Here is a 16,012-nt window from a genome sequence, read left to right as displayed (position 1 = left end):
GCAGACCACGGTCCACACTCGGACCTACTGACAGTCCACCACTCTGCTGTGCTCGCTCCTCACAAAGCTGCAGTCATTGATTGGCGTCATAGTAACCAATGATGTCACATGTGTGCCCCGCCCCCCTGCAGCTTGCTTCTCCTTCCAGCTCCTGCCCCCACCTGGCTCTAATGGACTCTACTGATCTATAGTGAGACTTTGATGGGGACACCTGCTGTATTGGGCACTCTGATGGGGACACCTGATGTATGGAGGCACACTGATGGGGACACCTGATGTATGGAGGCACACTGATGGGGACACCTGATGTATGGAGGCACACTGATGGGGACACCGGCTGTATCGGGCACTCTGATGGGGACACCTGATGTATGGAGGCACACTGATGGGGACACCTGCTGTATTGGGCACTCTGAGGGGGACACCTGATGTATGGGGGTAATCTGATAGGGACACCTGATATATGGGGACACTCTGATGGGGACACCTGATGTATGAGGGCACTCTGATGAGGACATCTGATGTAAGGGGGCACACTGATGGGGACACTTGATGTATGGGGGCACTCTGATGGGGACACCTGATGTAAGGAGGCACACTGATGGGGACACCTGATGTAAGGAGGCACACTGATGGGGACAACTGATGTATGGGGGCACTCTGATGGGGACACCTGATGTAAGGAGGCACACTGATGGGGACAACTGATGTAAGGAGGCACACTGATGGCGACACCTAATGTAAGGAGGCACAATGATGGGGACATCTGATGTAAGGAGGCACTCTGATGGGGACACCTGATGTAAGGAGGCACACTGATGGGGGACACCTGATGTAAGGAGGCACTCTGATGGGGACACCTGATGTAAGGAGGCACACTGATGGCGATACCTGAAGTAAGGAGGCACTCTGATGGGGGCACCTGATGTAAGGGGGCATACTGATGGGGACACCTGATGTATGGGGGTACTCTGATAGAGACACCTGATATATGGGGGCACTCTGATAGGGACACCTGATATATGGGGGCACTCTGATGGGGACACCTGATGTATGGGGGCACTCTGATGGGGACACCTGATGTAAGGCAGCACTCTGATAGGGACACCTGATGTAAGAGGGCACTCTGATAGGGACACCTGATGTATGAGGGCACTCTGATGAGGACACCTGATGTAAGGGGGCACACTGATGGGGACACCTGATGTATGGCGGCACTCTGATGGGGACACCTGATGTAAGGCAGCACTCTGATGGGGACACCTGATGTAAGGGGGCACTCTGATGGGGACACCTGATGAAAGGGAGCACTATGATGGGGAAACCTGAGGTATGGGGGCACTCTGATAGGGAAACCTGATGTAAGGGGGCATGGTGATTTTGGCAGCTGATATATGGGAGTACTATGATGGGGGAATCTGATATATGGGGACACCCTGATGGGGACACCTGATATGAGGGCGCACTGATGGAGGAACCTTATGTATGGTGACACCTGATTTAAGGGGGTACTCTGGTGGGGACGACTGACATATGGGGGTACTCTGATGGGAGCAACTGAAGAAGTGGTTCTATTTTCTTGTTTTCAGGAAGCCATGTACATCCCCCTTACGGCCCCTCCCAGCAGGGATGATCTGCCTGTATTGCATAGAGAAGCACAAAGACTCGGTGATGACATCAGGGTATGAGGGAAAGGGGGTGTAGAAGTGAAGGGCAAACTCAACCTTGAATGGTGAGCCATAGGGATTAGGAACTGGGAGAGGGGTCTTGGCGGGACGCCAGGGACAGGAGGCAACAGCCCAACACCCAGGGGAGGTAGGGTAGGGAGTGTGAAAGCAGAAAAGGAGGGAGGGTAAAAAAAAAAAAGGGGGGGTAGGTGAAACAGGGAAAAATGGGGTCCATGGATACAGCTGAGTGCATGTAGTCCTGGCCTCTTCCTAGCATGTGATTGGTTGATTGCAGTGAAAGCTTCATCCTAAGTGCAGTGACCATTCATTTTGTGAAATCGGTATTAAACCCAAAAGCAAACATTTCTTATATCCCAGCTTTAAAATTCTTAGATTCGACGGCTGCATTAGTTTTCTTCTTTTTTCTTCACCTAGTGATCCTGCTAGTAAGTCTGTCGTTTTTCAAAAGAACGAGCTCTTCTGCAGATGTATCAGTTACAGGGATGAGACAGACCATTTACCACTGACCGGGGGGGTTGTTGCTCACAATGTTCAGCTTGTATTTATTTATGTAAAACCAAAAGGAGCAAAACTGTTACTGTAACTAATTATAAAATGTGGGCTGGAGTTTGGCTTCAATGTGTTAGTGTATCTAAATCTGCTAATACATGTAACACCCCCACTCAGACTGACAATGCTGCTGTCCAAAGGCGCTCCCCAATGCCCCTTCCTCCAGAGTGGGGGCGCTCTAATACAAGTATGTTACTGGCCAGATCACCAGGCGAAAACAGCAGGGGAAAAAAAACCTAAAAAAAAAGAAAACTAATGCAGCCACCACTGGTAAGCTGCAATATAGGATATCTCCGGTTTTGGGTTTAATACCGCTTTATTCTTTTAGTCAAGTGTCTGAACATCTCCACTTCATTTTTTTATTTTTTATTTATAAGACCTGGACTGACACTTGTGCTCTGCACCAGATATAGACCGCCAAACCCCCCCCCCACCCCGGAGACAGGCCGAGGGAACGAACAATCATCCTGACTCACTGGATCCCGAAGGAGATGAGAGACACGCTAACGACGAGGAGATCCAGGAGGTTGAACCAGTTCCTGCAGAAAGAGCCTCTGTGCAGGAAGGCGCCATACGCCATCATCTGAAAAAGAGACGAGACGCGTGGGGGCGGGGGCGTGAGGAGAGACGTTACATACCGGGGATAGGAACAAGGGGAGTAAACAGATACATTGACCACTATGTGTATTATGGCAGAATAAACAGGAGAGCATTTATTTCTTAAATAAGGAAGTCTTGCACAGGTGTAGCGGCTCCTCCCCTTCAGGCTTGCACAGGTGTACCTAACGGCTCCTCCCCTTCAGTCTTGCACAGGTGTACAGGCTCCTCCCCTTTAGTCTTGCACAGGTGTACAGGCTCCTCCCCTTTAGTCTTGCACAGGTGTACCGGCTCCTCCCCTTTAGTCTTGCACAGGTGTACCGGCTCCTCCCCTTTAGTCTTGCACAGGTGTACCGGCTCCTTCCCTTCAGTCTTGTCCATGTGTACTGGCTCCTCCTCTTTAATCTTGCACACGTGTACCGGCTCCTTCCCTTCAGTATTACTCAGTTGTACCGGCTCCTCCCCTTCAGTCTTGCACAGGTGTTCCGGCTCCTCCCTTTCAGTCTTGCACAGGTGTACCGGCTCCTGCCCTTCAGTCTTGCACAGTTGTACCAGCTCCTCCCCTTCCATCTTGCACAGTTGTATCAGCTCCTCCCCTTCAGTCTTACACAGTTGCACTGGCTCCTCCCCTTCAGTCTTGCTCATGTGTATCGGCTTCTCCTCTCCTCTTTAATCTTGCACAGGTGTACCGGCTCCTTCCCTTCAGTATTACACAGTTGTACCGGCTCCTCCCTTTCAGTCTTGCACAGGTGTTCCGGCTCCTCCCCTTCAGTCTTGCACAGGTGTATCGGCTCCTCCCCTTTTGCACAGGTGTACCGGCTCCTCCCCTGGACTGAAATGGCTTCCTCTGATGTCGCTGCACACTGGGAGCTTCTCACAATGTGCATTAGAAGCTGCAGCCAATCGGATAGAGCTCCACCTCCTTTCCTGGCTGGAGGATGTCCAGCATCATCTAGCCCAGCCTTCACTAAATGGCGGACCACGGTCCGGATCCGGACCTACTGACAGCCCAGTCGGGACCATCAGCCTAACACTTTGCTGTGCTGGTTTCCTGGCTGCAGAACGACTAGCATCATCTAGGTCTTTCCTCCCCAGCCTGACTGTCCCTGGCCCCGCCCCTTTCATTGGATTTCAGTTCTATCAATCAGGGATGAGTCAGGTTGGATTTCCTATCATTTTCACACCAACAGAGAGCTGGAGTTGGGCTGTAAATACCGAACTAGTGCTGGACTTTGATGTTAGAAAGCCCAGCAGGTGTTGCACACATTGGAGCATGAAAGCAGGCTGCAATAAATCTGGAAGATATGGATTCTGTCCAATAACATTTCTTATACAATAAACTCCCAAAATATTAAAAAAACATTAATATCCATCATTTCCCTGTTATCCGTATCCAAACCCCAAAACAAAAATATAATATATTGCATCTTACCAGTCCTTAGATATGGTGACCGTATTCATTTTTTTTCACCTGGTGATCCTGCCAATAACATGCTTCCTGTCTAGGGTGACAACACTCAATGCTTTACTGTATCTACAGAGGGAGACAGGGTTGTCACCCAGACTGAACGTCACACATACGCTATATTGCCCAAAGTATTGGCCCCGCCCTTCCAATCATGTGATTCAGGTGCTCCAATCCCCTCCATATCATGTGATTCAGGTGTTCCAATCCCCTCCATATCATGTGATTCCGGTGTTCCAATTCCCTCTATATCATGTGATTCAGGTGTTCCAATCCCCTCCATATCATGTGATTAAGCTGTTCCAATCCCCTCCATATCATGTGATTCAGGTGTTCCAATCCCCTCCATATCATGTGATTCAGGTGTTCCAATCCCCTCTCAATCATGTGATTCAGGTGTTCCAATCCCCTCCCAATCATGTGATTCAGGTGCTCCAATCCCGTTCCAATCATGTGATTCCGCTGTTCCAATCCCCTCCATATCATGTGATTCAGGTGTTCCAATCCCCTCCATATCATGTGATTCAGGTGTTCCAATCCCCTCCATGGCCACAGGTGTATACAATCAAGCCCCTAGGCATGCAGACTGCTTCTACAAACATTGGTGAAAGAATGGGACGCTCTCAGGAGCTCAGTGACTCCAAGCGTGGTCCCGTGATAGGTGGCCACCTGTGCAATAAGTCCATCCGTGACATTTCCTGGCTACTAAATATTTCAATACCTAAGGACCAGTAAACTGCAATATATTACATTTTTGTCCTTGGGTTTAGTTGTCTTTTAAGACAGAGCAATAACTAGAATAAAATACTGGAAATTCAGACAGACTAAAGAGAAATGGAAAGAGATTTTTGATCTTTGTTACCTTAAGGAGGATCTCTACGGTGAAGATAGACGTAAACGCATAATCAAAATAGCCCAAAATCTGCAAGAAAGAAAGAAAGAAAAACATAAAAAAGGTATGACAGCAACTAAACAGGTCTACAATCTACTGCCGGGGTTCCTAAATGTTTTATGATTACAGACCCCAATGGATTGCCCAATTTGTCCCTATGCCCTCTACATCATCCCATCATCATCATCATCATCCCAATATCAAACCCCCAATGGATTTCCCATTTTGTCCCTATGCCCTCTACATCATCCCGTCATCATCATCATTATCATCCCGTCATCATCATCATCATCCCAATATCAGACCCCCAATGGATTGCCCAATTTGTCCCTATGCCCTCTACATCATCCCGTCATCATCATCATCATCCGAATATCAGACCTCCAATGGATTGCCCAATTTGTCCCTATGCCCTCTACATTATCCCATCATCATCATCCCGTCATCATCATCATCATCCCAATATCAGACCCCCAATGGATTGCCTAATTTGTCCCTATGCCCTCTACATCATCCTGTCATCATCATCATCCCAATATCAGACCCCCAATGGATTGCCCAATTTGTCCCTATGCCCTCTACATCATCCCGTCATCATCATCATCATCATCATCCGAATATCAGACCTCCAATGGATTGCCCAATTTGTCCCTATGCCCTCTACATTATCCCGTCATCATCATCATCCCGTCATCATCATCATCCCAATATCAGACCCCCAATGGATTGCCCAATTTGTCCCTATGCCCTCTACATTACCCCGTCATCATCATCATCATCCCAATATCATAACCCCAATGGATTGCCCAATTTGTTTCTATGCCCTCTACATCATCCCGTCATCATCATCCCAATATCAGACCCCCATGGATTACCCAATTTGTCCCTATGCCCTCTACATCATCCCGTCATCATCATCATCCCGTCATCATCATCATCCCAAAATCAGACCCACAATGGATTGCCCAATTTGTCCCTATGCCCTCTACATCATCCCGTCATCATCATCATCCCAATATCAGACCCCCAATGGATTGCCCAGTTTGTCCTAACAACCTCTTCATCAGACTATTATCATCATCATCCCTATATCAGACCCCCAGTGAACTACCCAACTTGCCCCTATACTCTTTTCATCAAACTGTCATCAACATCATCACCAGTCCAATTACAGACAACCAATTGATTGTCAAATTTGTTTCTATACCCCCTTCATTAGACTGTTAACATTATTACTGGTCCAATATCAGACCCCCAATGCATTGCTCGATTTGTCTGTAAAACCTCACCATCACATTGTCATCATCATCATCCCAATATCAGACCCCCAATGGATTGCCCAACTTGCCCCTATAACCTCTTCATCAAACTGTCATCATCATTACCAGTCCAATATCAGAGCCCCAATGGATTGCCCAATTTGTTCCTATACCCTCTTCATCAGACTGTTAACATTATTACTGGTCCAATGGATTGCCCAACTTGCCCCAATGATATCTTCATCAGACTGCATCATCATTACCAGTCCAATATCCCACCCCCAATGAACTGCCCATGTGGTCCCTACACCCCTATGGACTGCCCAATTTGTCCTTATACCCTCATTAGACTTCATTAGACTGTCATCATCATTACCAGTCCAATATCAGAGCCCCAATGGACTGCCCAATTTGTTCCTATACCCTCTTCATCAGACTGTTAACATTATTACTGGTCCAATGGATTGCCCAACTTGCCCCCATGATATCTTCATCAGACTGTCATCATTACCAGTCCAATATCCCACCCCCAATGAATTGCCCATGTTGTCCCTACACCCGCTTCATCAGACTGTTAACATTATAACTGGCCCAAAATAAGACCTCCCTATGGACTGCCCAATTTGTCCCTATACCCTCATTAGACTTCATTAGACTGTCATCATCATCATCATCAGTCCAATAAGATACCGCCATGACATCATAAGATGTCTCTAGCTTGGATTTAGAAAATGATGAAAGAAAATCATAAGGATTTAGTCATGTTCATTTAATTCAGCAATACCCAATCAGTCCCACAGCTCTATCATTTGGTTCCCACACCCTCGAAGGGTATGGATGCTCTTGGTTAAAGTGGACTTCCATGGCAAACAGAACATCTGCTTTTTTTGCCAGCCCCCTTCAGCCCCACCTTTACCCCCAACACAAATGCTTTCTAAAAGCTATTTGTAAACACACCACTGACCCCCCCCCCCCCAAAAAAAAAAATACTAACTGGCCCCCATTTCCAAAACTTCTTGGAAATGCACTTCAGCAAGAGTACATTCTCAAGAGATTTCAAGATCCCAGCTCTGTTGGGAGGCACAGTGATGTCACCCTTGTTTCCCAATCAGAGACCAGGGCTGAGATTTTTTTTCTTTGAGGGGGAGCTTTATTTCTAAATGGGTTTTAGAACCCATTGGAAAAGCCATTGGAAACCATTGGAAAAGCCATTGGAACCCACTGGAAAATCCATTGGAAGAATCCAAAGAACAAAAGGTATACCGCCCAGGCAAACAGCCCAGACCAATCCACAACAGGTGCAGGCCCCGGCCCGCCACCCCACAAATGACGCAACAGGAAGAAGGGTCAGCCGCACACAGGAGGACAGATGAATATAGTGTGTTTTTATGGATCCATAGGTGTTTTGTGTGTCCTATGGATCAATAAATACACACTATATTCGTCTGTCCTCCGGTGTGCGTCTGACCCTTCTTCCAAAAGCCATTGGAACCCATTGGAAAAGCCATTGGAACCCATTGGAAAAGCCATTGGAACCCATTCGAAAAGCAATTGGAAGAATCCAAAGAACAAAAAGGTATACCGCTCAGGCAAACAACCCAGACCAATCCCCAACAGGTGCAGGCCCCGGCTCGCCACCACACATGACGCAACAGGAAGAAGGGTCAGCCGCACACTGGAGGACAGACGAATATAGTGTGTATTTATTGATCCATAGGTGTTTTGTGTGTCCTATGGATCAATAAATACACACTATATTCGTCTGTCCTCCGGAGTGCGACTGACCGTTCTTCCAAAAGCCATTGGAACCCATTGGAAAAGCCATTGGAACCCATTGGAAAAGCTAGCAAAAAAGTGGTTTGCTAGGCTAGCAAAAAAGACTTTCCCTTTGCCATAGAAGGTTCCCTTTAGGAACCCCTAATCTAGTTGACATCTCCAAATTGATACTCACGTGGTTTCGAAAGGAATGGGCACGAATCGGATCCTCTGCTGCCAAAGAGATGCTGCTGAGGATAATGAAGACCAGGATGAGGTTAGTGAAGATGTGATGATGTATCAAACGATGACACCCAACTCGGAGGCTGAAACAAAGACAAACACAACGCATATGTACAATCCGGACGAGAGAAGGTTTGGAAGAATTTTTAGGTTGGTGAGTATTTGTATTGGTTTTTGCTGAAGTCACCTCAGCAGGAGATGAAGGTCACAGACAGCAATATAGTACTGGTCTGTGTAAAGAAGGTCACGTGTGTTCTAATACAAGAACACTAGAACGCCATGTTTCTGACTATACATGTATTAGCATGCAGCGCATGGTCCGTCCTGGTATTGGTGCCAAGCAGCCTCCTAAGATTGAATGTGGCATGGACAGATTGCTGAGTGGTCTTCAGCCAGTTCTGGATTTACCCGGGACCTGACCTGCTACATCTGTCTTCCTGTGTACAACCTGCCTAGCCTCTCACCCATCTTTGATCCTCACCTACCCGTTGTGACCTTGGCCTGTGTTTTGGAGTCTGCATCCTGTCTTCTGACTCAGTACATTGCTGCCCAGCTGTTAATTGACCTTGGCCTGTACCCTGACCACTGCCTCTGTCATATGTTCCTGTAATTCACTACCCAGCTGTTAACTGCCCTTAGCCTGTACCCTGACCACTGCCTCTAACTTATGTTCCTGTAATTCACTACCCAGCTGTTACCTGACCTTAGCCTGTACCCCGACCACTGCCTCTAACTTATGTTCCTGTAATTCACTACCCAGCTGTTACCTGACCTTAGCCTGTACCCCGACCACTGCCTCTAACTTATGTTCCTGTACCTCGCTGTCCACCAGTTGCTAAACTTGGCCCAGGGGCGGACTGACCATTTGGAAACTCGGGCACTGCCCAAGGGCCCGGGGTCAGTAGGGGGCCCCATGAGATGCCCCTGGTACCTTTTTCATAGGCTTTTTTGAGTTTGGGCAAGGACACAGGGGCCCCATGATCCCCTATTGCCCGGGGGCCCCATGAGTTGTCAGTCCACCCCTGCCTTGGCCTGATCCTGGTGCTGCCCTGTCTTCTGACTTGGTACTTTTCTGCCTGGCTGTTGATGACCTTCGGCTTGTGTCCTGGCTTTGTTCCACTCTATTGATTGGGTGCTACCTCATTTCTGCCTCTGGTCCTTACCAAGTGGTCCACAGTCATCTGGTCTCACATCCAGCAGCTGGCACAGCCTGCAATGTTGACAATCATGCCACTCTGCATCCTCAAATCTCCTGTCATCACTACCAGAAGAGGTTTGGACAAGAGGTGCAAGAGAAGCCCTGTCTTCAGCTCAATTCCCACCAGGTACATGACAGCCTGTAAACATCTACAGACCTGTAACTAACTGCTCTATGTGGACACATAGAAAAGACTGCACCACTCCAAGTCCCGAGCCTATTCCTCCAGTCCCCCTCTGAACTGGGTGTTGGCTTCAGGAGCTCATTCCACTTGGCACATATGGCAAAAATGAAGGACAAAGCTGCACTTCCATAATCTCACCATGAAGTTTAATGAAAGCAGTTGGTTTCCAATATAGTCCCTACCCTAGGCCACACCTGACGCATTTCACCCCCTAATGGGCTATTTGTAAAGCAGCAAAAGCTCTCTGTTAAGGAATCAGCAAATCTCCAAATGGCCAACTACGGCATTCTTGGCTTTAATGGCTTCCCAACTTTGGCAGAAGAAGTACAAGAGGGAGATCCTCCACAATAGTAAGATATAAAAGCTAGATTACTATATAATTCAAGGCTGTACAAATGACAAACCAAGGTACAATACCTCTTTGTTTTATATTTGTGCTCAGATACATTTTAAAAGACATTGGATGTCAGGACCCAGGTCTCAACCTGCAACATCCGACTGTGTCTCTTCCTGCTGAGCCACCTAGAATACTGGACAGCTCTGTGGACAATTCTTTGAAGAATCTTGCCTTGGACCTTGTTTCTCTTGAACCCTTTGCTCCTTCCATAAACTTCCTGTTTTCGCCATGTCTTTTCACCTCCCGTTTGCCAGATTATTGTGCTTTCATCAGTCAATGTCTTATGTCACACCTGCTGCCATCCGTATCTCTGCTACTACTCCTTACCGATCTTGGCTTGTTCCTCGACTATGATTCCAACCTGCGTTCATAGGTAAAGTTGATCCAGGGAATATCCGATTGCCTCTCGGGGGATCAGGAAGGAATTTTTTTTCCCTGCAGGAGCAAATTGGATCGTGCTTTGCTGGGTTTTTTGCCTTCCTCTGGATCAACTGTGGGTGTAGGATTATAACTTTTTTTTTTTAATGGTTGAACTGGATGGACTTTTGCCTTTTTTCAGTCAGACTAACTATGTAAATATGTAGCTATGTTCACTTATTACCAACCTTCAGTTTGTTTACTGACTATTCTTCCACTAGATCCCTACCTGCATCTACTCGTTACAACCTTTGGTTTGTTTACTGACAATGCTTCTGCTTGATCCCTACCGGCATCTACTCGTTACCGACCTTTGACTTGTTTACTGACAATGCTTCTGCTTGATCCCTACCTGCATCTACTCGTTACTGACCTTTGACTTGTTTACTGACTATTCTTCCACTTGATCCCTACCTGCATCTACTTGTTACTGACCTTTGACTTGTTTACTGACTATGCTTCCACTTGATCCCTACCCGCATCTACTCGTTACAACCTTTGGTTTGTTTACTGACTATTCTTCTACTTGATCCCTACCTGCATCTACTTGTTACCAACCTTCGGTTTGTTTACTGACTATTCTTCTACTTGATCCCTACCTGCATCTACTCGTTACCAACCTTTGGTTTGTTTATTGACTATTCTTCCACTTGATCCCTACCTGCATCTACTTGTTACCAACCTTCGGTTTGTTTACTGACTATTCTTCTACTTGATCCCTACCTGCATCTACTCGTTACCAACCTTTGGTTTGTTTATTGACTATTCTTCCACTTGATCCCTACCTGCATCTACTGGTTACCAACCTTTGGTTTGTTTACTGACTATTCTTCTACTTGATCCCTACCTGCATCTACTCCTTACCAACCTTTGGTTTGTTTACTGACTATTGTTCTACTTGATCCCTACCTGCATCTACTCCTTACCAACCTTTGGTTTGTTTATTGACTATTCTTCCACTTGATCCCTACCTGTATCTACTCGTTACCAACCTTTGGTTTGTTTACTGACAATGCTTCTGCTTGATCCCCACCTGCATCCACTTGTTACCGACCTTTGGCTTGTTCTTCTACCTATCACTCTGCTGGATCCCTTCCTGCTATATCTGCTACTGGATTCCAGCTTGATCATTTCGTGGTGGAGCCATCCTGAGGACCACGATGTGGTACTAACACACTGCAAAACCCATCTTCACCAGGTGAACACCGGTTAGTACTTAGACCCCGCACCTCGGGTGAGCCTATGTCATCCCCCAGGGTGACCTGCTGCTGCCCTTATCCAGGTGATTGGTGGAGCCTCTCTACTGCTATAGCTACTGGTCTCCGAGCCGGACCCTTGACTGTGACTTTGGTTGAGCATGGCAACCAGCATTTTCAGAAAGGGATCAGTCATGGCAGTCCCAGTATTTCTCTTATTTTAGGTCAAAAGACCAGCAGTGAAGTTTTTTTTCTGCCCATAAGACTTCTTTAAACCTGAAGTCCTCAGTGATATTATGAAATACAAAGAAACTTTCATAAGTATATACATTCACCGGCCACTTTATGAGGTCCACCTGTTCAATTACTTGGTAACACAAATGGCTAATCAGCCAGTCACGTGGCAGCAACTCAATGCATTTAGGCATCTAAACGTGGTGAAGATGATTTGCTGGCAATCAAATCGAGCATCAGAATGGGGAAGAAAGGGGATTTAAGTGACTTTGAGCGTGGCGTGGTTGTTGCTGCAAGACCGGGTGGTCTGAGTATTTCAAAAACTGCTGATCTACTGGGATTTTCACACACAACCATCTCTAGGGTTTACAGAGAATGGTCCGAAAAAGAGAATATATCCAGTGAGCGGCAGTTGTATGGTGGAAAATGCCTTATTGATGTCAGAGGAGAATGTGCAGACTGGTTGCAGCGACATTCAGATGGTAGGGTCAGAGTTTGGCGTAAACAACATGAAAGCATGGATCCATCCTGCCTTGTATCAACGGTTCAGGCTAGTGGTGGTGGTGTCATGGTGTGGTGGATCCATCCTACCTTGTATCAACGGTTCAGGCTGGTGGTGGTGGTGTCATGGTGTGAGGGATTCATCCTGCCTTGTATCAACGGTTCAGGCTGGTGGTGGTGGTGTCATGGTGTGAGGGATTCATCCTGCCTTGTATCAATGGTTCAGGCTGGTGGTGTCATAGTGTGGTGGATCCATCCTGCCTTGTATCAACAATTCAGGCTGGTGGTGGTGGTGTCATGGTGTGATGGATCCATCCTGCCTTGTATCAACGGTTCAGGATGGTAGTGGTGGTGTCATGGTGTGGGGGATCCATCCTGCCTTGTATCAACGGTTCAGGCTGGTGGTGGTGGTGTCATGGTGTGGGGGATCCATCCTGCCTTGTATCAACGGTTCAGGCTGGTGGTGTCATGGTGTGATGGATCCATCCTGCCTTGTATCAATGGTTCAGGATGGTGGTGGTGGTGTCATGGTGTGGTGGATCCATCCTGCCTTGTATCAATGGTTCAGGCTAGTGGTGGTGGTGTCATGGTGTGGGGGATCCATCCTGCCTTGTATCAACAGTTCATGCTGGTGGTGGTGGTGTCATGGTGTGGTGGATCCATCCTGCCTTGTATCAACAGTTCAGGCTGGTGGTGGTGGTGTCATGGTGTGGTGGATCCATCCTACCTTGTATCAATGGTTCAGGCTGGTGGTGGTGGTGTCATGGTGTGGTGGATCCATCCTGCCTTGTATCAACAGTTCAGGCTGGTGGTGGTGGTGTGATAGTATGGGGTAGATTTTCTTTTCGCCAGCAAGGTGTGCCTAATAAAGTGGCCGGTGAATGTAACTCATGGGAAATGTTCTATATCTATAGGAAGCATCTCACATGTTGGTGTTGCTGAAAATGAAGAAGGCACTGCCCTCTGGGATTGGAAGAACTTTCTCCTTTGGGGCGAACTCTGCCAGTTTATCCAGATGGGAGTCCGGGAGGCTTCCTTCCTCTTCTTCCTCCTCCTCCTCAGCTGTTGGAATACATAGATAGGTCACATCACTGCCTTATAACAATAAACAGTCACTACAACCCTATTAGCATTCCCGTTATCGTGGGTTTTTACTGACCCTTTTTACTCGATCAGCTGTTTTCCTGGCTGCATTGGTCTGGGATCTGCTAGCTCTGAACCTGAAAGTGCTCAGAGCTGAGCACTTCTGGGTTTGTGCATCACAGGGAGAATAGAAAGATTGACGTTTTTTTTGTCTCCCCTCATTTGTCAAAGAGGGTTTCCAAAATGCTGGAGTATCTATACTAGTGCTAGAGATCACTTGTGATGCACATTCATCACCACTTTTATGGGTACCTCTATACTACAAAATTGCCACAAACAAAGCTGAAATCTATTGCATGACTCAATAAAATTATGTATAAATGTTCTTCATGGCCAAATGCATGTGGACTTCCCTCCAAATTATTGAGATCAGTTGTGTTCAGTGAAGGATACCACTAATTCTACACCATACAAAGACATTGTAGGCAATTGTGCTTTTCCAACCTTGTGGTAGCAGTTTGGTGAAGACCCTTTTCTGTTCCAACATGGCTGTGCCCCTGTGTACAAACTCGGCTCCATAAAGACATGGTTTGACCAGTTTGGTGTGGAGGAACTTGAGTGTTCTTCACAGAGCTCTGACCTCAACCATACTGATCACTTTTTAGGTGAATTGAAATGCCAACTGCAAGATGGGTTTTTTTTATGTTTTTTGTTTTGGTGCCCAATGTAAGGCCCAATATGTGAGCCAGGTCTTCTCATCCAACATCAGTACCTGACCTCACAAATGGACACAATTCTGACAGACATCCTGCAAATTCTTGTGGAAAGAGAAGAGTGGAGGATGTTATAGCCACAAAGTGGGACAATGTCATAAAGACATGGTGCGACCAGTTTGGTGCGGAGGAACTGGAGAGTCCTGACCTCAACCCTACTGAATACCTTCGTGAGCCAGGTCTATTCATCCAACATTAGTGCCTGACCTCACAAATTCATACAAATTCCCACAGCCACCCTCCAAAATCTTGTGAAAAGCCTTTCTAGAAAAGTGAAAGAATTCAAGAGCCCTGACCTCAACCTTACTTAACATCTTTGGGATAAATTGTGAAGTCGATTGTGAGCCAGGTCTTTTCATCCAGCATCAGTGCCTGACCTCACAAATGCATACAAATTCCAATAGACAATCCAAAAATTTGTGAAAAGGGAGGAATTCAAGAGCCCTTATCTAAACCCTATTGAACATCTTTGCGATGAACACCTAACCTCCCCAATGTTCTTTTGGATGGATGAGCACAAATCCCAACAGACACACTCTCAAACGTTTGTGAGAAGCCTCCCTAGAAGAGTGGAGCCAGCACCATAAAAACATGGACAGCAGTACCCGCCCTAATGAATGGGCACCAATTCCTACAGACACCTTCCAAATTCTTGTGGCAAGCCTTCCCAGAAGAGTGGAGCCAGCACCATAAAGACATGGACAGCAGTACCTGACCTCATGAATGGGCACAAATTCCAACAGACACCCTCCAAATTCTTGTGGCAAGCCTTCCCAGAAGAGTAGAGCCAGCACCATAAAGACAGGGACAGCAGTACCTGACCTCATGAATGGGCACCAATTCCTACAGACACCCTCCAAATTCTTGTAGCAAGCCTTCCCAGAAGAGTGGAGCCAGCACCATAAAGACATGGACAGGAGTAGCTGACCTCATGAATGGGCACCAATTCCTACAGACACCTTCCAAATTCCTGTGGCAAGCCTTCCCAGAAGAGTGGAGCCAGCACCATAAAGACATGGACAGCAGTCCTGACCTCATGAATGAGCACAAATTCCTACAGACACCCTCCAAATTATTGTGGCAAGCCTTCCCAGAAGAATAGAGCCAGCACCATAAAGACATGGACAGCAGTACCTGACCTCATGAATGGGCACCAATTCCCACAGACACCCTCCAAATTCTTGTGGCAAGCCTTCCTAGAAGAGTAGAGCCAGCACCATAAAGACATGGACAGCAGCACCTGACCTCATGAATGGGCACCAATTCCTACAGACACCCTCCAAATTCTTGTGGGAAGCCTTCCCAGAAGAGTAGAGCCAGCACCATAAAGACATGGACAGCAGCACCTGACCTCATGAATGGGCACCAATTCCTACAGATACCCTCCAAATTCTTGTAGCAAGCCTTCCCAGAAGAGTGGCACCAGCACCATAAAGACATGGACAGGAGTACCTGACCTCATGAATGGGCACCAATTCCTACAGATACCCTCTAAATTCTTGTAGCAAGCCTTCCCAGAAGAGTGGCACCAGCACCATAAAGACATGAACAGCAGTATCTGACCTTATGAATGGGCACCAA

General features: G+C 47.1%; 1 protein-coding gene across 1 annotated transcript in view; it reads right to left on the bottom strand.

Moving 5' to 3' along the window:
* The window catches only part of CACNA1F (calcium voltage-gated channel subunit alpha1 F), a 208,067-nt gene that overhangs the window by 91,727 nt on the left and 100,328 nt on the right, over nt 1-16,012 (bottom strand). Inside the window, exons 21-24 of the mRNA XM_089679619.1 lie at nt 13,502-13,637; nt 8,402-8,531; nt 5,162-5,221; nt 2,714-2,820 (exon numbers count right to left, since the gene is read on the bottom strand). Coding sequence (XP_089535745.1) covers nt 2,714-2,820; nt 5,162-5,221; nt 8,402-8,531; nt 13,502-13,637 — 433 coding nt within the window. The remainder of the gene's footprint in view (nt 1-2,713; nt 2,821-5,161; nt 5,222-8,401; nt 8,532-13,501; nt 13,638-16,012) is intronic.

This window comes from Staurois parvus, unplaced genomic scaffold, assembly GCF_062004578.1.
Source record: "Staurois parvus isolate SC_StPar_1 unplaced genomic scaffold, SC_StPar_1.0 ptg000228l, whole genome shotgun sequence".
Lineage (NCBI taxonomy): Eukaryota > Metazoa > Chordata > Amphibia > Anura > Ranidae > Staurois > Staurois parvus.
This window is presented reverse-complemented; position numbering and strand designations above follow the sequence as displayed.